Source organism: Gopherus evgoodei, chromosome 2 (assembly GCF_007399415.2).
Source record: "Gopherus evgoodei ecotype Sinaloan lineage chromosome 2, rGopEvg1_v1.p, whole genome shotgun sequence".
Taxonomy (NCBI): domain Eukaryota; kingdom Metazoa; phylum Chordata; order Testudines; family Testudinidae; genus Gopherus; species Gopherus evgoodei.
This window is the reverse complement of record NC_044323.1, coordinates 7,153,871-7,178,521: the sequence shown is the minus strand read 5'-3', so window position 1 is coordinate 7,178,521 and position 24,651 is coordinate 7,153,871. Positions and strand designations below refer to the sequence as shown.

General features: G+C 48.3%; 1 protein-coding gene across 3 annotated transcripts in view; it reads right to left on the bottom strand.

Moving 5' to 3' along the window:
• Positions 1-332: 332 nt before the first annotated feature.
• HHATL (hedgehog acyltransferase like) overlaps positions 333-24,651 on the bottom strand; it is a 44,292-nt gene continuing 19,973 nt past the window's right edge. For all 3 annotated transcript variants that reach the window (XM_030549923.1, XM_030549924.1, XM_030549921.1), the window contains 7 exons: positions 23,129-23,338; positions 11,456-11,627; positions 9,658-9,802; positions 8,539-8,574; positions 6,381-6,582; positions 2,319-2,460; positions 333-718 (listed from right to left, as the gene is read on the bottom strand). In XM_030549923.1, coding sequence (XP_030405783.1) covers positions 597-718; positions 2,319-2,460; positions 6,381-6,582; positions 8,539-8,574; positions 9,658-9,802; positions 11,456-11,627; positions 23,129-23,338 — 1,029 coding nt within the window. In that variant the 3' untranslated portion in view covers positions 333-596. The remainder of the gene's footprint in view (positions 719-2,318; positions 2,461-6,380; positions 6,583-8,538; positions 8,575-9,657; positions 9,803-11,455; positions 11,628-23,128; positions 23,339-24,651) is intronic.

Below are 24,651 nucleotides of genomic sequence, written 5' to 3'. Positions count from 1 at the left end.
TTAGATTGAAACATATGCATAGCACTCAGAATGCATTAATGAAGGGCTGGGTAATTTTTGGATCCCTACTACGAATCTATAGTTAGATAGGATAAGAACATAGTAGCCAAACTGCATGCTTCAGTGTATAAGATGGTCCTCTCTTCTTGGGAACAGGAAGGAATCCTTCCCTTCCTTTCGGGAGAACAATCAGCCCGGTGCATTATAGGGGAAATGCCTTCTTCTGAAACACCAAGTGTATCTTGCAAAAGGACTGAATGCTTTATCTCAACTAGAAGTTATGGGCTTGAGATGCTGGGATCAGTGGGTGTTATGCAGGAGGTCAGACTAGATGACCAGGTCTTAGACTCTATTAAATGGATCTAACATAACTTAGCCTGCTATATGTTCTTAGCATATTAAAAGCCTATTAAAGTCTTATAGACAATCTTTATTTAAGCTAGAAGATTTTTATTACAGGTGGTTTGTACATGGGTGAGATACAGTAGCTTGACTGCAAAGAATGCTGGAGATCCCCATTTCAGGGGTCTAGGCCTGGATGGCCGGGAGGAAGTGATGCTGCCGCTGAGCTGCCTGGGCCAATCCTCTTCTCATCTCTACGCTGCCTTTTCTTTGTCTCGTTTCTCCTCTTCTATTGCCAGGAGGCGCTCCCTCTCCTTGATCAGCTGCACTCCGCAGTAGGTGATGAACCAGATGGACAAGGTGCTCAGTGGGAAACCTGCGAGTCAGAAGGACGGACAGTCAGCTTGGCTTGAGTGCTCATGAAAAGCGTGAGGTTCTTCTCCAAAGCTAGTCTGAATGCAACTCAGCATCCTTGCTCGGTGTGGGGAAGGTCCTGAGAGGTGACAAACACGAGGAACCGTGTCTGTGCATGAGCCACAGCCCATGGCGATCCATGGAAGTCTTTCCATCGACTTCCATGGGCTTTGGATTTGACCCCATCTGCACTCATCCACTAGGGCGGAGTTCTCCAGGGATGGGCCCAGATCTGCCGAAGTAGCATGGTCTTCTATAAACCATGAGGCCCTCCCAGCTTTGCATCCCGTGGAAAGACTTTCTCAGCTCCCCAAGCTCAGATGGACTCCTTCGTCCCACTTGGGGCTTCTCTGTGTGACTGCGTAAATCAATGTAAGTTAGGTCACTCAAGGGTGTGAAAAAGCCACCCTCCCTGAGCTCCATGAGGTATATCAACTTAAAGCTCTGTCCATGCCGTGCTATACTGGTGGGACACGTTCCCCACCAACATAGCTTCCACTTCTCATTGAGGTGGAGTGTAATTATGCCGACGGGAGAGCGCTTTCTCCTATAGAAAGATGTATCTTCACTAGACGCGCTACAACAGTGCAGCTGTGCCGATGTAGTGTGGCAGTGTAGACTATATCTCTTAGCCAGCCCCATGCAATGTTTCTTCACATCCTGTCCCTCTATAAACACTGGACCTAGAACTGGCCCTTTGGAGATTCCACCCCAACTCTCCATCTCTCTGTCCTAGATAACAGGAGAATTCAGTCACAGGCCCTCGTTTAGAATATCAATAATAGAGAGGACAAGCAACCCCTAGTAAAGGGCCTTAATTCCACTGGGCAGGGGTCTGGTAGTGTTAGAGGCCACAGTGATTTCCATAGCAGAGAAAGAGAGATCTCGGCTCTGTGCCTCTTAAAACAGGACCTCTCAATAAGTTAAACGACTAATTCTGACATGAACTCAGCTGTCAGGAACTTCTGTCATTCTGAACCCCCCAGGTCACATGTTATCCCCCTCCTGAGCCCTGGTCAGTCTCATGGCGGAGCCCAGAACAGGATGGGGCACCACTCAGTCAGCCACTTATAGCCCAGGCTGTTTCAACATGCTGCTGTCACCTCTTGGTGAGAAACACATAGTCAGGGTAAGTTATTAGGGCGTGAGACCAGGAATGGCATTTAATAGCAGAAGGGATCCAATACAGATGCCTAAGAAGCTCTTAGAAATACAAGGCTGATGAGGAGAAGACGTGTGTCTGACAATCTCAGCTCCACATGGGAATAGCAGCTGTAATGGAAGAGGCAGCGGGGAAATAAATCCTTGTTATTATTATTTCCATTGTAATAGCATTGACAGGTCTAAATCGTGGTCAGGGCCGCACTATGCTAGGCCCTGTACAAACGCAGCAAAAAAAATGATGGTCCCTGCCCCAAGGAGCATATAAGCTAACCACAAACGCTCCTCCTGTTAAGTCGTGGTGCCAGGCTGGGGGGGTCATTGGTTTGAGTTTGGTGTAGTGATTCCTGTATGCTAAGAAAAGGGGCTGGCCCATCCCAGGGGGAACAGAAGACCTTTACCTGTCAGGAGGATTCTCTTGGCAACCAGCAGCGTGAAGTTCAGGCTGTTGAGGGCAAGGACATTGTAGAGGACAATAGCCCAGAAGTTTGCAGCCCCGAAGATCCCTCTAATCCGCCGAGACATCGGCTCTGACATGTTGGCCTGCCCAGTGAAACAGAGAGACAGGAGCATAAGAGGACAGCGCTGCCTGCTAAGGGGAGTGGGGGTTTTGTTAGCTGTGTTCTCCGAGAGCCTATCTTTCTATCTCAGGTTCCACGACTGTGGTATCTGAACACCACACCATCTTTATCCTCAGAGCATCCCTGGGAGGTACAATCCTGCTATTACCCCTATTATACAGATGGGGAACTGAGGTGTGAAGAGACTAGGGCCTCACTCCAACTGAATTCAATGGGCCCAAGATCATACAAGGAATCTGTGGTAGAGCAGGGAATCGAACCCAGATACAAACCACCTGAATCATCCTCCCTGTCTAGTCTATTCGCTCCTCTCTCTGGCCCATTCGTTGTCTCCCTCCATTTGACACTCCTGCTCCCAATCCTGCGAAGTGTTGAGCTGTGAACTCTATGGGAGCTGGGGATGCTCAGCAGCTTCCAGGAGGCACTCCCGAGACTAGGGTTGCCAACCCTCCAGGATTGGCCTGGAGTCTCCAGGAAGCAAAGATTAATCTTGGATTAAAGAGGATGTCCTGTGATTACATCTCCAGGAATACATCCAACCAAAACTGGCAACCCTACCTGGGCCTGGGCCTGCTGCCCACAAAGATCGGCTCTGTGTGAAGTGCATGTAGCAGAGTGAGGGTCCCCCTCGCTAATGGACTGTACCGTGCGGCCATCAGGCTAACGCGTGAGCTGAGCCAGCCCGAGGCCACCACCTTCCATTCTGCGAGCACCAGCCTACAACGGCGTTTAGTGCTCCGGACGGGATGGCGCGTGCCCCTGGAGGGCACAGTTCAGAGTGAGGGAAGTCAACAGAGCCGGGGCAGCGGAGTCTGGCCTAGACAGCAGAGATCCTAAGTCAACGTCATTGTGCTTCACGCTGGCTCATGCCCATGGCTGACATGGTCATTCTCATTTTCCCTACGCCCTTCCCCCTGCCTCACTGCTGCCTTCGCCCCTCTCTCCTTCCTCTCGTGTGGTGGCCTGGGCCTTGGGGCTCTCTCCACCACTCATAGCCACCTTGCCAAGCAAACCCTCCCCACTTCAGTGACCCCCCCACACCCGCCCTGGCCTGGATTATATCCCTGGGTCTTGTCCCAGGTTCATTTGTCTTGCTTGAGTGAGACTGTAGGCTCATCAGGACAGGGAGGCTGATGGGAGTGGAAGAATTCAGCATCTCCCATCATCAGGTGGGCAGACAGTCCAGGTTCACTCCATACTATAGCTGCATTGTTCTGCGATTCCTTTGGTGGGACTGGCCACATCCCTCCTGGCCTCCAGAGAGGGGGCCTGGTCTGGGGGAGGGGGCATGGCTGGGATGTTGCTACATGTGACTGATCTCCAGTTGCTGGAATGGTTTCCTGGGGGATGTGGGCAGCCATGTGTAGAATTCAGCAGCATTTAGGCTCTGTTAGCACCCAGGGAACCCAGCCCTGGGGAGAACAAGGGTGTGTTAAAACTTCTCTGAGTTCCGCTCAGGTAGACAAGGGAACGGGCCAACGTTTATGAAGTGCACACTAGATGACGGGAGCCCCTCCTGTGCACCTTAGTAATGCCAGGCTGCTCTGAGGCACACTGCTGTGGGCACGATCCTTTGTCATGATTGTCATTAGCACTAGCTGGAGTCTGTTAAGACTGAAAAACACCTAAAGCCCCGTGACAATGGTAGAATGTGACCATCACTCGAACATCATCCTCAGTGCCGCTGCTGTGACTGGAGATGGGAAGTGGTTTTTATAGCAATCTTAAAAGAGAACTAGAAATCCCAGGATCCTTGGAGCTGAGAATTGTGGTGCCTTGGGCAATAAGATTTCTCTGGCTTTGTGTATTATAATCTGGTTACAAGTTCAATTTGAAGAAGCTAAGGGATGGTTAGCTCTGAAGTGTTTCTTTGAAGGCCATTGTTGTCAGGTCCGATGGTTTTTAGGTTTGGTAAAAACAACAGAAATGTTTCCCTGGTGTGATTTCTTGCATCTTTACCGGCAGCATCCTCCTACCGGCCACTAGCTCCCACATTTAGATGGGGGTCACCGGTTTTCAGAACGGATCGAAAAATGGCATTTCAGACCTGCAGGAGATTCCAGTATTTCAATGTTTGTTTTCATCCCAAATCGGAATAAAAAGTTGAAATGTAAAAAAAAAAAAAAAATTGCAGAATGAAAAAAGGTTCTGGAAAAATTCCATGTGGACACATTACATGTTTTGTTTCTGGTTGGCATTAACTTTACTTCCACCTGAGTTGCTGTGGGTGCTTCTTGGGTAGTAGTTCTGGGTCCCTCGATGTCCTCTCCATTTTCCCCTAGGGGAAGCACCAGGTCTCTGGCTGGAATCAATCTCCCCTGAAGCACCACAGGAGCTCAGGTGGGCTTTGGATCAGGCTCTGGGGGGAGGGAATTTGGATTTTGTGTGTGCATGTTGCTGCTCATGAACGTGAAGGACTTGGAGCACAAAGGCTGCCATCCAGAGCCCTTGTTGGTAATCCCAGCCAAAAGGCCATGGACTCTATGGCCATGGAGACTGAGCTGCCCTCTCTGCCTTAGAGATGATCCCTTCAGATCTACCAGCCCTTCAAAACCAAAATGAAGGTGATCTGAAGTATCCAAAAGGCTTTAGGTGGGAGGGATGGGGCCATCACCCCTTCCCAACCAAAGATGGGGAATGTCCCTGTGATGCAGTGTATAGACTCTACGAGAGAACGGATACTAAGGCTATGTCCACACAGCTCATGGCAGCGAGATGCATAGCCTGGGTCAACAGCCTCAAGCTGGCACTACTGTGCTAAAATCAGCTGTGTAGACATGGTGGCTTGTGGCTCTGAAGCCTAAGAAGGGGGTGGGTGTCAGGATCTGAGCTGTAGCCTGAGACATAGAATTTACACAGCTGTTTTTAGCATGGTGGTGCAAGCCTGACTCTGTTGACCCCAGGATGCGCTCATGTAGACATATCATAAAGAGTTAAAAAAGGGAGCGATCACCTCCCCAGCTGCACCTATGGGCCAGCTATGGGGGGAGGAGGTGTCAAAGGCTGCAGCCCAGCCAGAACAGGGGGGCTGGAGATCCAGAGAGCCCCAAGGCAGGGGCTCCATGGGGTCAGAGAGGAGGAAGTTGCCCAGGAAAACCAGTTCTCTGCCAGAAGGGATCTGAAAAGATTGTCAGGCAGGAGGAACTATCAAGGCCCTGAGGTAGGAACCAGCTCAAGGAAGCAGTAGAAGATTTATGTAAATAAGTCCATGACTGCATCACCCAGGGTCTCTGGGCTGGGACCTAGAGGAGAGGGCAGTCCTGGATCCTCCTCCTAGGCCCGCACGGAGTAGAGACTTCTGAGAACCCTGACCAGGGATGGCAACAATAACAGAAATACACGACTTTGCCTTTGTGTTCCTGCTTTAACTTACGTTATTCCTGCCCTGTTGAAGAAAGAAGGGAAGACACCTGTAAAGGGGGCAGCCCCAAAAGAGGGGATAAGAACAGAGACCCCAGGCCGAAGCCCAAACTCCTGGGACTACTGAGAGAAGGTCCACTAAAGAGACAGGAAGGACTTTGGGTGGGGCCAGACTCCTTTCAGCCCTAAAAGGGGAGAGACACAAGTAACCCAGCCGGAGAACTGGAGTTACAAACGCAGACTGAGGGATATAGGTTCCATCCCTGAACAAACTAAGGAAAACCGAGGCAGGGACAACTGCAGTTCTGTGGCAGACTGCCAGGGAGTGCAACAGTGTTGAGGTTCCTCAGTTACAGCTCCCCATTTGATCGGAAATCTAAAATGATGTACGAAACCAGAGTTTTGGACCCCTGGGTGTAAACTGGTGCAGCTCCACTGAAGTCGCACATGTTGTTATCGATCTGTCACCCCAAACCAGATGATCCACCCCACCTGATGGCAGGTTGCCGTTGAGTTTCTTACCTCCATGCTGCCAAAGGGCTCCATCTGGAAAAACTTCTGCACCCAGAGCTCGAAGTTGAGTCCAAAGCAGTTGCAGACAGACCAGATGTAAACGATCTCGCAGGGGCCCAGCCACAGGGTGGTGACAGCAAAAGTGCAGATGGTAGCCCGAAGCTCCTTCACAACATTGTCGTGGTTCTCCCCAAGGTGATCGTATACATACCTAGGGGTCAATAGGATCAGTATTGTTTAGTGGAGATCTGCATTGTATTCCTGGTCTGGCCACTGGTCTGCTGGATGACCTTGGGCTATAGGTGGTGACTCCATGAGAACCCACAGGAAAAAAATAGTTGGTTCTCAGCACCCACCAGCCACAGCTGTTTGGTGGCCCAGGGAGGGGCTTGAGGAAGGGTGGAGTGCAGCAAGCGGCAGGTGGGCAGGGACTTTGGGGAGGGGGCAGAGTGGGGGCAGATAGCAGTGGAATGAGAGCGGGGCCTTAGAGGACAAGGTGGAGTGGGAGCAGGGCCTTGGAGCAGAGCAGGGGGTGGAGCACCGCTGGGAAAAACTAAAAGTTGGTGTTTTGCCTTGGGCAAGTCTTGTCACCCCTCTCTGCCTCGGTTTCCTCATCTGTAAAATGGAGATGATGATCCTGCGCTCTCCTTTCTGCTTTGAGAGCCATGGATGGAAAGTGCTGTGTAAGAGCTAGTTGTTGTTCTTACTCCAGCCCCTGGGCTAGAGCAGCAGCTCTGCAGTTTAAATAGAGAATTCCTCCCCTCGTTACCCTATGGAGACCATTGGCTTCCCACCAAGTTACTCCAGAACTGTCTTCTGCAGGCTTTTTATCTCCTGGCGATGGTATGGGAGGAGGAAGATTTTGCAGGGGTTCCCTGGCAATGGAAAAGTTACATCTCTTGGGGAGTGAATGGTGGGGGATTGGAAATGGCTGCTGTCTGGCACTGCCAGGATTACACCCTTCTGTAGGGCAACTGGGAGGTGAGCCAGTAGGGAACCGCAAGACTTTTCACAGGGGTTTGGCCTGGGGATGAGATTCTGCAGCAGGCAGGGCCGGGGCAGTGTTACTTGGGGGGCTGGAAGGATGATGTCTGGGAAACCTCGAGCAATGAGCATGTACCGTATCACCGTAATACAAGCCACTACACAGCCCCTTTCGCTCTTCTCCCACAAGGATATGGGTTTTACGATATACACTTTTGTGACACCTCTTCCTAAGGGGACCACGTGCCCGGTTTTTTACCGGAAAGGTGGGTCGAAAAGAGGATCTGATAGTGTCCAGTCAGATCTACTGACTGGACACACAAAGTCCAGTTACTGTGCACGGGGGTGGTGGTGAGGTACCAGGTTATTACCAGCCCAGCCCCTACTCAGCCAGGGCTGCCTCCTACCTGCGTTAGGCAGCTGCAGCTCCCAGCCCCAGCTCCACAGATAAGTACCTCCCAACCCTGGCAGGGGAGAGAGGGGAATAGCAACAAGTGATGGGGGAGGGAGGAAGAGGAGTGAATGTTGGCAGGGTCTTGGGGGGACGAGGCGGGACTGGGGCGGGGCCTCAGGGGGAAGATGCAGGGTGGGGAAGGTTCCAGCACTCCTGCTGAAGTATCCAGTTTTTAAATATACTAAGTTTGCAACTATTAACCATTTACCAGGTTCCCTGGTGCACAACCATTTAATCACAGGCCACCTGACACTTTCCTCACACAGTCACTAGCATGTTATTGTTACTGAAAACAGTTGAAAGGCTGAGGAAGACATGGATGCAGCATAAGCCATGGGATATGATCAGAACGAGGTCACCAGAGATTTTGGGGGGCTGGATTTGGCGGAGTGAGAGAGAATTGGATTGGAGGGGAGCCAGGATAGAATTGTTCAGCAAAAAGGTTTGAGTCAAGTTCTGGGTGATGGTTCAAGCTGGTCCTTATTGTCTCCAAACCAGTTGGCTCAGCCCTTTTTTAAAAACAGACTGGCTGGATCACAGCTTAGGGAGCTGATCAGCAAACAGATGAGAACTGAGATGCTTTAGGATTCTCTGTGACCAGGGTGAATGATGCTTAACATCCTTCTGCCATCTAGGGCCAGTTACATTGCCATTCAGAGAGTCAGTCATACCCTGGAAGAGAAGGTCCCGAACCCCAGTGGAGATGACAGATCTCCTAAGGAGACTTACTTGCATAGCCAGTCATTAATCCCTCTGTCAAAGTGCCTAAAATACAGACAGGCAAAACGAGAGAAAAATGTTAAAATGGGACGTGTTAACAATTGCATTATATTACATAGTCATTCAAAGATGTCAGCTCTCATTTGCACCTATTTTACACCGGTGTAACACCATGGAACTTATTCCTGATTAACTAATTTGTCTGCCAGGCGCAGAATACAAGTGTTAACTTTAATTGTCTCTGATGCAAATGTTTCACCAAAGCATCTGATTTTGCAGTTATTCCTATGCAAATGCCACAGAAGTCAATGGGCCACATTGGGACCAGGGCATAAGCAGATACCTCTTCCAGCACCGTCTCTGGGCCATTGACTTCAGTGATATAAATAATGATGTAAGCTACATTTTTAGCACAAGTGGGCCAGAAAAGGGGGTGATTCTCCTCTCACATCACTGTAACACTATGGATAGTTGGGAACAAGCTGACATTTTCCTGACAGATCCACCATTGAAGCTGGAGGTGGGAAAGGTGTCGTAGTTCACTGACTGAATGTACCTCTCGGGGAAGGACCATTTTCTGCATTGCCTAGTGTCTAGTTTTAAAAATGTCATAAGTAATGGGGCTTCCACCTCTTCCCTTTGGAGACTATTCCACAGGACAATACATCTACTTGTCAGGAAGTTCTCCCTGCTATTCAGCCTACATGTCCCTTCTCTTCCATCCATCCGATTGATTACTCCTGCTTACGTCCTCCTGGACCATGCTAAAGAATTTCTCTCCATTCTTTGTGCTTACACCATTCTGGTATCAGTAGGCAGAGATAATGGGCCAGATCCTCAGCTGGTGTAAATCAGTCTAACTCCATAGACTTGAGCAGAGTAATGACGGTTGACACCAGCTGAGGATCTGGGACCATGGCCACATCTATATAACTAGGTAACATATGTAGCATATGATCATTCTCCCTTCCTTTGCAACCTTAGCCAATAAGATCTTCGGACTATCTGACCAACTGGCTGCAAGGAGAGAGAAATGACAAAGCTGTGTTCCTTCTTAGTATATTTCCCTTGGACTGACTGGATCAGTCATCTGCTGCCTGAGCCCATTAACATTTTAGATGCACTCACGTTTCTGCAAAGACGTAGAGCATGGTGATGCATTTTGGGGGCTGCGGCGGGTCCAAGTGATCCAACCTAGCAATGGTGTTGATAACTCCAAACATCACCGCAGCTTTCACCCAGTCATACACCAAGTTAGAGTAGGCCAGGCCAGCTGTATGATGCACATCAACAAAGGAAGTAAAGAGAACAGCCCAGTGAGAGGCAGGCAAACAGCAGCATGATCTAATATTAACAGCTCTCGTGTAGCGAAGGATTTTGTGATTTTGAAATCTGGCTTCATTCTTAATAAGAACAGAGCCCAGAGTTTTTGGAATTCTCTGGGAAGGAAAATTCAGAAGAAAAATCGTTTTGCGTCATTTGAAACATTGTTTCGAGATTTCCCTTTTTATTTTCTGCTGTGATACACTACAAAATTAAAAACAATTGAAGTGAAAAGTGGTTTGAAACCAAAAAAGTTGAAACGTTTCGTTTGGAACATGTCAAAATGGGAAGTTTTCATAGTGTCAGAACTCCCCCCACTTTCCCCTCCACCTAGTTTTCTTCTAAACCAAAATTCCAGTGAAACTGACCCGATTTCACAAAGAATTTTCATCTAGATGCAACTGCATATTCTGACAAAATAGGCACTTAACCCGCTCTGGTTACCACAAGGGGGCTCTGTTTTCCTCTAGGGTCCGGACCACATATAGAAGTAACTTGAATTGTGATCTTGTTTGGGCAGGGACTGTCTTTTTGTTGTGAATTTGCATGGCACCTCTGGGGTCCTGGTCTGTGACTGAGGTTCCTAGGCAGTGCCATAATACATAAATCATCATCATCATAATAGGCTTAGGACTCTGCTGCTTCCTCTGTGCTAGCAGATCTGGTCTTTTTAACTCAAGCAGTAGAGGTTTGTGCTTTTAGATCTAAAACTCCTGGATTGAGGAGAATGGCTCTCGTAGCATATGCCAGCCGACTCAGCACCGGTATCAGCGGTTAACCCAGGCGTCACACTTTCAAACAAATCAGAGTTTGTTTTTATTCCATTCTCAAACCTTCCTATATGTTCAGAGACTGAGCTATGGGCACATTCTGGTTTCAGAAAGCACCATGGCAAGTGCACCTTTGCCTGAAATGAATCAGGCTCAGCCAGTGGCAAGTTTTCTCTTTATTTGGTTGTTGCCGGTGGCTCTTGATTCAAGGCTCTGTCTCCTGTGACACCTCTGCCTGTGTCCACACACATGCATAGTAGGCCAGATTCTGCTCCCGGTTACATCAGTGCAGATGTGGAGCCACTGCACTGAAGTCCTCTGCGTTTTTCCCTCTGGTGGCTGTGGCTGAGATCAGAATCTCAGACTCTGACCCCGCCAATACAGAGTCATGATAAACAGTGGGGAAGCTGTTGTTGAACATGAAAGTAGATACTTTGACAGTGTCTCTTGTTGTCTTAGAACTTTGGCCCAGGGGCCAAAATGTTCATACATGGCCACTAATTCTGGGTTACTGGGTGCCCCCTTGAGACACCTTGGGGCTGATTTTCAGAAGTGCTGAGCTTCTATGATTCCCACTGAGATCAATGAGAGCTGCTGAGTGCCAGGCCCTTTTATTAGAGCTCCCTAAATAATGATTCAGTTGCCCAACTTCAAGCACCCACGGTTAACCTTGATTTATCTTCGCTTATTACATTACATTATCCAGGCACCTGAATAAAAATATTAGTTAACATTTCAGACTCGAGAAGTTCCTAAATCTGCTAAGATCAGAGACTGCCAATGACCAAGCGGCTAAGGGACAGGAATGAAAGGTGGTTCTCTGTGTCACTTACCTAAAGCCCAATCTGAGAGCCGACTCACGAACTTCACGTCCACAGGAAGGGTCAAGATGTAGAAGAAGTGGAAAAACACGTCCACCGCGACAATTGCCCCCAGGTGGAGAAAAGCCTGGACGCGAATGTTCCACATCTCATTGTCTTTGCGTCTCAGCTCGCTGGTGCTTACCTATTGGGAAGACGAGCACGGGAAGGGTTGAATTGAAATGGATGCACTTGCTATGCCACCCAGAGAATGGACTGAGAGTCAAACAGCCACCTTTGATCATCTCTAGTAGACTTTCCCCAGCCTGCCTGAAGCCTTGGCTACACTGGGATTTTGTAGCTCTGCAGTTTCTCTTTGAAGTTTGTTTTTGAAGTTTTTTGTTGCAGGATGGCTACTTTTAAATCTGTTATCTAATGTCCAGGGAATATGAAGTTTTCTCCTCCTGGCTTTTGCATTTTACCATTCCTGACGTCTGATTTGTGTCCATTTATTCTTTTACGTAGAGATTGTCTGGTTTGACCAATGTACGTGGCAGAGGGGCATTGCTGGCCCATGATGGCATCTATCACATTGGTAAATGTGCAGGTGAATGACCCCTAATGGTGTGGCTGATGTGATTGGGTCCTCTGATGGTGTTGCTAGAGTAGATACAGGGACAGAGTTTGTTATAGGGATTGGGGTTTGTTATAGGGATTGGTTCCTGAGTTAGCGTTTCTGTGGTGTGGTGTGTAGTTGCTGGTGAGTATTTGCTTCAGGCTGGGGAGCTGTCTGTAAGCGAGGACTGGCCTGTCTTCCAAGATCTGTGAGAGTGAGGGATCATCCTTCAGGATAGGTTGTAGATCCTTGATGATGCGCTGGAGACTTTCTAATTGGGGGCTGTAGGTGACGGTCAGTGGTGTTCTGTTATTTTGCTTGTTGGGCCTGTCCTGTAGTAGGTGACTTCTGGGTACCTGTCTCGCTCTGTCAATCTGTTTCCCCACTTCCCCAGGTCAGTAGTGTAGTTTTAAGAATGTTTGATAAAGCTGCAGAAGCTACAATTCATTTGCAAACTTAACACCATTAATTTGGGCTTGAATAGGGACTGGGAGTGGCTGGCTCACTACAAAAGCAATTTCCTCTCTCTTGGTATTGACACCTCCTCATCAGTTATTGGGAGTGGACCACATCCACCCTGATCGAATTGGCCCTGTCACCACTGGTTCTCCACTTGTAAGGTAACTCCCTTCTCTTCATGTGCTAGTATATTTATGCCGTATCTGTAATTTTCACTCCATGCATCGGAAGAAGTGAGGTTTTTTACTCACGAAAGCTTATGCCCAAATAAATCTGTTAGTCTTTAAGGTGCCACTGGACTCCTTGTTGTTTTTGTGGATACAGACTAACACGGCTACCTCTCTGATACTTGTGTGCATCAAGCTGCTCTGGCAAGCACAATCCTGGCTGCTCCTCCTGCTGGGGCAGGGTGACTTCACTCTGACCCCTACTTTTTAGAATGGCCATTGCACCATGTGCATATTCCCTGACCGCAGTTTCACTGCCATGCAGCAAGTGTTGTAATAAAAGACAGGAAGGGCTGGAAGCCCCGTCACCACACTGGACAAGGCTCTCAGGAATCCAGAGCAGGGGAGAATCCTGTATCAGTTGGGGCTGCTCTTTTCCCTCTCTGATTTCAGGGGCTCATTGGTGTGCTTTGCAGTAACAATCATTGCTATTCCTCCCAGTACCAGCAGCCTCCCTTGAATATCGGACTATAATAATGTTCCTAGCAAGCATTTAGGATTATACTGGGGAGATTGACAGCTTGGCTCTCAGCAGCTCTGTAAAATTGCTGCTGAATAAGAAATCTGCTTATATTTACTACGATTTCTTCATTCCCCATGGAGCGGGAGTTCTTGGAAAGCACTTTGGCGGCGGCTGTAATAGCCCAATCGACAGAAACAGATGATTTCCAAGGATTAAAGCATTGGCCAGCATCGCTTGTGTATGTTACTCTCGCACAGCCTTTGATATTGGTCTGCAAGCAGCCCCACTGTCAGGAAATGAAGAGGCTTCCAAACATAGGAGCAGAGAAGCCACCGGAGTTTAATGCGGCGGGGATCAGCTGTTACTGGCCGATTATCCCAGCTGTCATTTCTCCCCTCTAACAACGGGTTCTGGAACATTGAGGTCTAAGAGGAAACATCTGTGACGCAGTGCAAGGGGCTTTAGTGAATCACAAGGTTCTCCGCTCAGCTCTCTATTTCTAAAGCCATCCCTACGCAGTGTCCCGGGCTGGGTGTGGGGATGGATGGAAGGCCTGACTCAGCATTCCCATGGATACCACACACAACATCCTTCCAGGCGATTCATCCCAGTACGGGCTGTAGGTCAGCTGCCTTCTCTTTGCACTCAGGGGCAGTGCAGAGCCTAGCTGAGAGGAAGGATGGTGCAGTGATTAGGACTCTAGTGTGGGAGACAGCAGACTGGGGTTGATTCCCTGAGCCACCACAAACTTCCAGTCTGACTTTGTACAACTCACTTAGCTGCTCTGTGCCTCAGTTTCCCCTCTAGACAATGGGAATTGTAGCCCTGCCCTGCCTCTCAGTGGTGCTGTGACAGTGCATTAAAGAGTGTGAGGCCAGCAGAGGTAATGGTAATTGTGGCCATATAAGCCCTTTAAATAGATGATTGGTGTGGAGGGGGTAGCAGTGGCTATGATTCAGGTTACCCAATGCTTTCTGTGATAAAGACTCTGTTTTCACTTGCTTTGGGCTGAAATGTGCCACACTGGGCATCTGCCTCAGGCAGAATGATTTTTGGAAAGTTTCAGCTCAAATGGCTCAGCTGTTTCTGAAAATGAGGCTGGGGGGGTGAGGAGGGGGAATTGGAAATAAATTGTTTTGCCCAGGGTTAAAAAATTCTGGCGATCTCTCATTTGAGAAGCTCTAGTGCCTCCCAGCTTTGGAGTGGGCACTAGAAATTTGGCAGGATCATGACCTTTGCCTCAGGAAGGTGCACTAGGCTGGGGCCATGGGGTTTAGAGTGCGGGAGGGGGCTCTGGGCCGGGGCAGGGGGTTGGGGAGCAGGAGGGGGTGAGGGCTCTGGTTGCGGGTTCGGGCTCTGGGGTGGGGCTGGGGATGACGGGTTTGGGGTGCAGGAGGGGCCTCTGGACTGGGATCAAGGGGTTCGGAGTGCAGGAGGGGGCTCCAGGCTCGAGTTTGGGTGTGAGAGGAGGCTCAGGGATGGGGCAGGGGCTGTGGTGGCATGAGAGGGTTCAGGATGTAGGCAGCCCTGACCTCAGGCTCCTGGGAAGTGGCTGGCATGTCTGTCTGGCTCCTAGGTGGAGGTGTGGCCAGGCGGCTGTGTGTGCTGCCCCTGCATGCAGGCACCACCCCTGCAGCTCGTGTTGGCCATGGTTCCCAGCCAATGGGAGCTGCAGAACTGGCACTTGGGGTGGGGGGCAGCACATAGAGCCCCCATGGCTGCCCCTGTGCTTAGGAGCCAGAGGGAGGTGTTGGCCACTTCCTAGGAGCCACCCAGAGCTGGGCAGGCACCTTGCCTGCCCCACTGTGGGCGGCCAACTGGACTTTTAACAGCCCAGTCAGCAATGCTGACTGGAGCTGCCAGGGTCCCTTTTTGCCCAGGCGTTCTGGTGGAAAACTGGATGCCTGGCAACCCTAGCAGGAACCAGAGTGGGGAGATGGATAGAAGGGAAAGGGCTGGAGCCAGGGTTGGGGGGATTGGATAGGAGCAGAAGAGGGGAGTGGCTGCTTGGACAGGAGGCAGTGGATGGACACTGATGGAGAGAGGGAAGGAACAGGGAATGGGGGGTTGGATAGGTGCAGAGAGGGAAGGGGGCAGGAGCTCGGGGTGGGGTGGGAATAGAATAGGTACAGAGGGAGAGGGTACAGCTAGGAGCAATAGTGGAAGGGGCAGGAGGCACGGGGGATGGATATGAACAGTAGGGGATGGATTGGAGCCTGGAGGGGAGGAAGATAGGAGGAGCGGCATACAAGGACAGGAGCTGGGATAGGGTCAATAAGAGCAGAGGGGAATGAGAACAAGCTGGGAGCACAAGAGCAGAAGGATCTATAACCACTAGAGAACACTTCCCTCGAACCTGGAACTTAACCCAAAGCTTCTGAATATCATCATTTCTCTGCTGTCAGCAAAATAGTTGGGAAAGTCGGCATCCCTCTGCAGTGGCTGGTCCACACCGAGAATACCAGCCTGCTTGTGATAGCAGTGACTCTGTTAGCTCAAGTGGCAGACCCCTCGGCTGTGGCTCGCAAAATCTGAACCCATGGAGGGAGTCAATACGCTTCCACAGGATGGAACCTGGCCAGTTTGCTTGTTCAGCAGCTTAGAAAATTGCATACGAAACACCTAAATTAAGGTTAAGGTTGCAAAGTCAAGTACTGAAAAGCTAGAAAATACCAGTTTAAGGGTGCCCTTAATTCAGCTCTCCTTTGTATGTATCTGTAACGAGCCATTCTTTAATTACATGATCACTTACTAATTTTCCCACCGGACCCTGCCCAGGAAATTTCCATCCAGTTGAATACCACCCTGGCGAATCGGATTCTATCCCTGCCGCAGTGTCAGCTGTTCTTGTGGCAGTCTCTCCAGAGGGCCCAGCTTTCTGCTAACTGTCTCCTTCTGTCCATCTCAAATTAGCTCAGTCCATCAGCCCTTAATCTCCAGGGCTTGCAGTCTTCCTTTGTCTCCCTGTCAGTTTCTCAGAGGCAGCCTGGGATGAGGCTGTGGCCCGTCTGCTATCCCAGACCTTTCTGCCTCCTCATCTCTCTCTGGTGTCCTTCCGTTAGAGCTGGGCATGTTTTCCTTATTGGTCCCAGCTGTGGTGCCTGCCTCCATGATGGGCCGTTCTGGCAGCTGCGCTGGGGTGTAGTCAGGTGGTTGCCTGTTGTAAGAGCCTGGAACATCGGATGTTCCCACAGGGCCACCCGGCGGGTCTGCAGAGCCACATCGCGAGAGCACTGTGGAGAGCAGGCGCCGCAGAACGTCCCACCCAAAGGACCCAGAATGACAGTATCCTGTGGCCCTCTGATTGGCAAAATGCAGTATTTAACCCGGCAGGGGCCCCGGGAAGTTGTCTGGGCAACCATACAGACTTCTGCCCCCGCTGCAACTTCAGATCTCATCTCGTCTTTTGATCTCCGGTCTCCGACCCCAGCCTGACGCTGACCCTGACTCTTGCAGGCTGGTACTACCTCTGATCTCTGAACCTGGCCCAACTCTGACTCTTGCTTATTGAACCTGGCTCTAGTAATTCCTCTGATCCCTGCTCATGGACTACTGTCCTTGACCTGTGGACCCCAGCCCAGCTGTGACTGCTAGTCTACACTACCTATATCCGGGTTCCTTACATCTGTAAGTGGAGAAGATTCTCTTCTCCCTTCTGCCTATGCTCAGTATGAGGTTTGTAAGCCTAATTACATCTCCTCCTCCACCAGGCCGAGGCCTGGCCTTGGCTGGCAAAAGAATTTCTCTTGACAGAAAATCGGCATTGAGATGCAAGCTTCCTGCCTTCTGTTGTATTGGGACGGCCTCTTCATCTCTGAAGGCTCTGTCCTTTAGAGCTGGGCTTGTTTTCCTTATTGGGCCTATCTGTGGGTGCCTGTCTCCATGATGGGCAGTTGTGGCAGTGGCACTGGCTGCCTGTGAGCGGGGAAAGACTCACCCCCCCGTTCTGCCTGTGCTCAGTGTTGGCTTGGTGAACACCATGACACTCTACCAGGGAGTTTTTATGTGATGCTGGGCAAGTCAGCTGGTTGCTAATTCTGGGTTCCTCATTTTTGGGATGCGGAGCCTGATGCAGCTGGGACTACATAGACTCATAGACTTTAAGATCAGAAGGGACCATTATGATCTTCTAGTCTGACCTCCTGCACAATGCAGGCCACAGAATCTCACCCACCCACTCCTGTAACAAACCCCTGACCTACGTCTGTGCTATTGAAGTCTTCAACTTATCCCTTACAAGCATCACAGGAACATCTTTTAATGGAGTGTTTTGGATTGGTAAGACCCCTTTGGACACCCCACTTTCTGTTCCAAAAAGGTTAGCTGAGTGGACTCCTCCCTCCAGGAGATCTGACCCCCTGTCTTCCCTTAAAACCTGATTCACAGGAGAAGGATCTGGCATCTTAGATGCAGATTTTTTAACCTTCTCCTGGGAAAGATCCTCCCTGCAATATGCAGAGGTGCTGAGCGTTCACAGAAGCTGAAGTCAGTCGGAGTTGTGCTTTGAACAAACAGAGTGCAATTTAATGCTAAGCACTCTCAAAACCCAAGCCCTCGCTGTCCCACGCTGGGGACCCGAAATTAGTGGAAATTTTTACCCTAATCTCTCTGTGCCTCAGTTTCCCATCTGTCAAATGGGAATAACAGCCCCCCATCTCATACAAGAAAATTTCATTAATTGAAAAGTGAAGCCTTTAGATATTATAGTGCTGAGTGCCATAGCAACACCTCTGGGGAAATGAACAATTCTGTATTCAGTGCCAGCACTGGATGGTATTCAGTAAATAAGACTGAGGGGGAGGGGGAGAACGGCACACACTGGATGAACAGAACTACAGAATAGCTACCCACACTGGCTCACCATCCTGTGAATGGAATGAGGCAGAGTCCTGGGGAGAAAGACTCCAAGGTCTAGTAATATGTAATGATATCTGGTCATGTCATAACACATACACACAAGGAGGCCAGATTGAAGTTACTCCGGCAACCTGAATTCTGGCATTTCCTAACTTTTGCGTGCTTGACTTTGTCCAGGTTGTAATGTTCTTCGCACATGATTTTTGGGTGTGTGACAGATACAATGGCTTCCTGTTGACACTCATGCTTTTGCGCATGACCCAGCCTCTCGGGGCCTGAGCCAAAAGCCCACTGACTTCAATGGACTTTAGATCAGATCCTGAGTGATGGAGGTTAGGAATAAACTGCTCCTGCGGGCTGGTTAGTCCATAACTGTCCATAAAATGTCCATAAAATAGCCCTCAACAACCTGCGATCGTTAACGCTGTAATGAAGTGTGTAACTTGCCACGGCAAGTTCAAAATATAATAAGGACCCTCAGGGCCAGATTTTCAGCAGTCTCCTAAGGATAAGGGCAGAAGAATCTGTTGCATGTCCATTTAGCATCGAGGTCTTGCAGGTGCAGCTAGAGAGTCTGTGGAAGTTACACTGACCTAGCTTGTTAGACATATATATGATCTGACTAGCTATGCCTTCTGCAGTCATGTGCTAGTGCAGCTGTGTTTATCTCCTGCTTTATGTTTGGCTTGCTTGTGAATTTCCCATTATTTTCTCTAATAATCCCTCCTTTTGTTGTTGTTTTTAAAGGCAATACCACTGGAGAGGGGCCTTGGGGAGGAGCAACATGAACTCAGAGGAGGCTGCTCCGGAGAGAGGTAGATCTGAGCACTCGATCCGGGGTGAAGGGCCCTTTCCTCTGTAAATAAAAGGGGGCTGTTGGGCATAGTGCAGGAAGCACTGGGTGAGATTCTATGCCTTTTGCTATGCAGGAGGTTGGACTAGATGATCTTAATGGTTCCTTTGGGGTTCTGAGCCTGGGAACCAGTCTGCAGGGGATGAAACAAAAAGGCATTGACAAACTCCAGCGTGGGTGTGGGCTGAATCTAGAAACGTACAGGTCACGAGGTTTGGTGGCACTGAATAATTAGAAGGCTTAATTACAGCCTGACATGGAATCTCGAGCCAACTTCTCTGTGACACCACTGCACAGAGGGAGTAATTCCACTGATATCAGTCAGCCAATTCTGGATTTACCCCGGTGAAAATGAGCGCAGGATGTGGTCCCCTTTGTTGATGTCACATCATATCACATCAATCTTGCATAGGAGAACTTATGTGGCAGCAGCTGTGCAGGTTGCAAATGGCGTTTGACTGGGAGTTCCCCAGGGACAGTAATTAGTGGATGTGTGAGGTTGGCCTGTTGGTATCTGGCAGTTGGTGTCATGTCTGCTTTGCATGCAGGTGAGACAGAACGGACCATAGATGTCAGATGGGTGGAGCATATGCTTTGGGAAGAACACTAGAATTAACTTGGAGAAGTTATTTACTGCACTGTGTGTCACTTATTGGAAACAGATAAGGCCCAGCCCTAAGATGCAAGAAGAGAATCCTTAATTCCTATTGACTTCATTAGCAGATGAGGGTGCAACGAAACCTCTCATCAGCAGGGTTTGAACCCAGAACCTTATGCATCAAAACACAGATCTCTACCACTGGAGACAAAATATAGCTCTGTTAGCTGGCAGCAACATCAGCCTGTTCTCCTCAATATTGGGTCGCCCTCTAGCATGAGCTGCAACACCTATTTATGTTACCAGGGCACTCAGCACTTCATAGGAGAGGTTGCAGACAGAGAAAACAGCTAGGTGGCAGGGATTTGGCCACAGTTACATGATGAGGCATAAGGCTGTCTGTAAACAACATGGCCTACACACACAAGTCCAGAGGCCATGTCGTCATTAAGCCACACCATGATGAATCTGCAAGATCAGCATTCTGGTTTAGTCTCCAAAACTAAAGAGACACTGTCAAGATGCAAAAGCCATTTTTGCCTGCCTTGCTAATAACAATACAGGGTGATAAGAAGGAAGAGTTTGTTTAGCCGTTTATTCTGTTTTATGGTATGTACTTCACTTCACTTGGGCAATGAGAATACACTAGTCTGTTTCACTTGCTAGTTCTTCTGCCTCAGCACCAATACTGCCACCTTTGCTTTTCCATCCCTGCAGGGAAGCATTTACCAGCCTCATGTTTTCACTGAAATTTTTTTGAATTAATTACAAGATTTCTATTTGCGTTAGGTTTTAGAGAATGTTTCTGGGTTCAGATCTTGAATTTCAGACCTCCACTTGACCTTGTTCCTTTAAAAGAAAATGAAAGGGGGCTGATTAATATTCCATGATCTGCTAGCATGCTTGGCTGTGTTTGTGAGTGGATTTTTCCTAGCCTTTTTGGGGGAGAAATGGGGGAAAAAAGAACTGGCGTGTCATTTTGTTGCATTGCTAATATTTAGCTTTTGAATCATTTTAAAAGCAGAACTGTGATAGGGAAGGTGAAAATGAGTACAGTGCTGCTATGTTGCTTTGTATTTAAATATCACGCACTACGCAGATGTCAGCTGGGTTCCTGCACTGGGAGTTCATCATCTCTTTCAGGTTTCAAGACCAAAAATAGGGCAAAAAGAAACAGCATATGCTTGTTCCAAGGCTTAACATTTCCACCTTATTTGGTGTCGTATTGAGTTGTGGGTTCTGTTTCTCCTTTTTGAACAGAGTTGAGTATCAGCCAATGACTAGGATTGCTGGGTAACTGCATACATTTGGAAGTTCTCCTTGCAAACATAAGTCCTTTGTTGTACCAAGATGTAACGTATGTATGTGCGTTAGTATATACATAGATATACACGTGTATGTATATACAGACACAGGTATACGATAGGAGGAGCAGGAGGAACCCATACATTTAGTTGTCAAGCCGCTTCCCAGTATAAAAATTCATTTGTCCGTTTTTATTTATTTATAGATAGATAAATGGCTTGATTTTTCTGAGCCTTAGAATATCTACATCTCCTGTTAACTTCAGTGAGGCTACAGGCATTCAGCACCTCTGAAAATCAGGCCTATATAAAATTTTGCTTTGTGTAGCTCGAAAGCTTGTCTCTCTCACCAACAAAAGTTGATCCAATAAAAGATATTACCTCCCCCACCTTGTCTCTCTAGACTGAAATTCTCTTTTATATGAAGGCTCATAGTGTCTCTTGGCTACAGCAACTAGAGGGCGACATGATCATAGAATCATAGAATCATAGAATATCAGGGTTGGAAGGGACCTCAGAAGGTCATCTAGTCCAACCTCCTGCTCAAAGCAGGACCAATCCCCAACTAAATCATCCCAGCCAGGGCTTTGTCAAGCCTGACCTTAAAAACCTTTAAAGAAGGTGATTCCACCATGTCCCTAGGTAACACATTCCAGTGCTTCACCACTCTCTGAGTGAAAAAGTTTTTTCTAATATTTAACCTAAACCTCCCCCACTGCAACTTGAGACCATTACTCCTTGTTCTGACATTAGGTACCACTGAGAACAGTCTAGATCCACCCTCTTTGGAACCTCCTTCCAGGTAGTTGAAAGCAGCTATCAAATCCTCCCTCATTCTTCTCTTCTGCAGACTAAACAATCCCAGTTTCTCAGCCTCTCCTCATAAGTCATGTGCTCCAGCCCCCTAATCATTTTTGTTGCCCTCCGCTGGACTCTTTCCAAATTTTCCACATCCTTCTTGTAGTGTGGGGCCCAAAACTGGACACAGTACTCCAGATGAGGCCTCACCAATGTCGAATAGAGAGGAATGATCACATCCCTTGATCTGCTGGCAAAGCCCCTACTTATACAGCCCAAAATGCCGTTAGCCTTCTTGGCAACAAGGGCACACTGTTGACTCATATCCAGCTTCTCATCCACTGTACCCCTAGGTCCTTTTCTGCTGAACTGCTGCCTAGCCATTTGGTCCCTAGTTTGTAACAGTGAATGGGATTCTTCCATCCTAAGTGCAGGACTCTGCACTTGTCCTTTTTGAACCTCATCAGGTTTCTCTTGGCTCAGTCCTCTAATTTGTCAAATTTGTGATCACGTGTCTTAGTCTGCCTCAGCAGGTCTGATGTTCCATCCAGTAGAGGGCTGTGTTGCACATATACATTGTGGGAGGGCGGACAGACATAAAGATGTGACACACAAGGGACGCAAACATATAATGTGTCTAATCCACATTGGGGCCCACGGGGCAGCTGCACAATGTGTGAGCATGTGCACGTGGGGATAACTGCATGTACAAATGGGAATTTGTAGGGGCAGCTAACTATCTGCGAACTGCTGATGACTTTGCAAGTGCAACTTCTGTCTGTCATCTAGGTTGTCATCTGGCCCCCATAGTACCTCAGCTCCTCACAAACAATGAATTTATTCTTGCAACACACCTAGGAATTAAAGAAGCATTATCATCCCCATTTTGAAGATGGGAAACAGACACAGAGAAATTTAGTCCCAAAGTTGCACAGTGAGTCAATGGCAAAGCCAGGAATTGAACCAAGATCCTAGTCCAATGACTTTACCACAACACATTTCTTCACATATTTTTGGTAGAAACAGCTCAGCTGAAAACTTGACCCAGTGGCACTGATTTTTAGAAACAGCTTCTTGTTTTGCATCCGAATTTTGTTCCATCATCTAATTGCAGGTGCAATTGATGTCACCTTGATGTTTAGCCACTGTTTAAAATTTGTGCTGAGCCCGGGCACCTCTGGGCTTGGCGGTTCATAGCCCCATCACCTCTGGGCTTGCCGTATCAAAATGTAAAAAAATTGTTTGAGCCCTGGCACCTTTTTTGTCTTGCTTTAAGTAGGGGGTTGGACTAGATGACCTCCTGCGGTCTCGTCCAGCCCTAATCTTCTATGATTCTATGCTAAATTAAGCACTATGGCAAGCTACCTGACTTGTGCCCTCAAATCAGGTACGTGTATGTCTAAATGAAACCGACTGTGCCAGCAACTATTTGTGGGAGTAAAACTACAGGTTCAAAATAGGAGACTGGGCTGAGGATCCCTTTTAAAATCTGCCCCGTAAGATGTAAGGAGGAAAACCAAAAAGCTAGTACCTGAGAGTAGAATCGATCAAAGGTCATGATGGGTCCGAAGAAAAAAAACGGGAGGTAGAAATTATATTTCAGCAGGTCAACGATGGAGTAAACCCCTTCCTTCCTCTCAGAGTTCTCCAGCGCAAAGCTCATGCAACGCACGATGGTAAAGCCGCTTCCTCCATAAAACAGAACATCTTGAAGATCAAAAGTTCTTGTTACAAAACCATTCTAAACAAAAAAGAATAGTTACTATGTCATATGGCTGAAAAGGTCTTCTTCTGTGCAACTGCCTACAGTTGGCATCTCCTACGACCGAGTCTGGCTTCAGATATGAATGACGCTTTACTTTCTGAGAGCGTAGCTGCATAGATTTTAAGACCAGAAAAGTACCATTATGATTATCTAGTCTAACCTCCTGTATAACATGAACCCTTGAACCTCACACACTAATTTCTGCACCAAGCCCATAATTTCCATTGGAGCTATAGCCTATCTTTTGAAGAGACACTCAGTCTAGATGCAAAGACTTGAAGGGATGGAGAACCCATCACCTCCCTAGGTAAGTTGTTCCAATGGTCAATTACCTTCACTACCTAAAAACCTGCCCCTTATTTCTAGTTTGAATGGTCTGGCTCTTACAACCAGAAGGATCACAAAAACTTTAAGCTGAAATTCACCATTGTGCAGGAGTCTAACACAAGGCCGATGGTGAACATAAGAGCTCAACAGAGCACTGAAGTGGGTGTAGGTTTTGTGCTGGTCTTTGGAACAGGTGTAAATGTCACCCTTATAGAATATCACACACAGGGATGACTTCACCCAGCGCTGACCTACGGCCACCTCTGGGGTGGAATGTGACCACTAGTCAATCTATACAGATGACTTGAATGGAAAATTGCAGCTGTGAAATTGCAAAGGGGCATTTAGATTTACAGAAAGTAATTACCAGCGGTGGGACTGGGCCAAGGGAGCTTGGACTATCACCTTTATGTCTGCAAACATGCTACAGGAATGGATTGATGTGCAGAAGTGCTGAGAACCCAGAGCTTCTGTTTTCTCTAACGGGAATCGCGGGTGCTCGGCACCTCTGAAAATCAAGCCCTGATGGACTGTGGGTAAGCAGGACTTTGGTTTTAAGCTTTATAATACCCCTGTAAGGCAGAGAAGTATTACTGGTCCTGAGTCAGCAAGCTGATTAAGGAATATACCTACCAGTAATTTAATAATAATAATATCCAGCTCTTCCATAGAGCTTTTCAGCCATAGATCCTGAAGCACCTTACCAATGTGTTCAATACCATTTTCAAAGAGGGAGAAACTGAGGCACAAGAAGGAGAAATGGTGCACTCAGAGTCACCCAGCTAACTCGATGCAGAGCCTGAGTCCCAGTCCAGAACCCTCTGCACCAAGCCTGTGCTGGGGCTATCACTACTTCCATGGGACTACTTAGGCACTTAAGGAGGAGGATAGCTCAGTGGTTTGAGCAGTGGCCTACTAAACCCAGTGTTGTAAGTTCAATCCTTGAGAGGGCCACTTAGGGA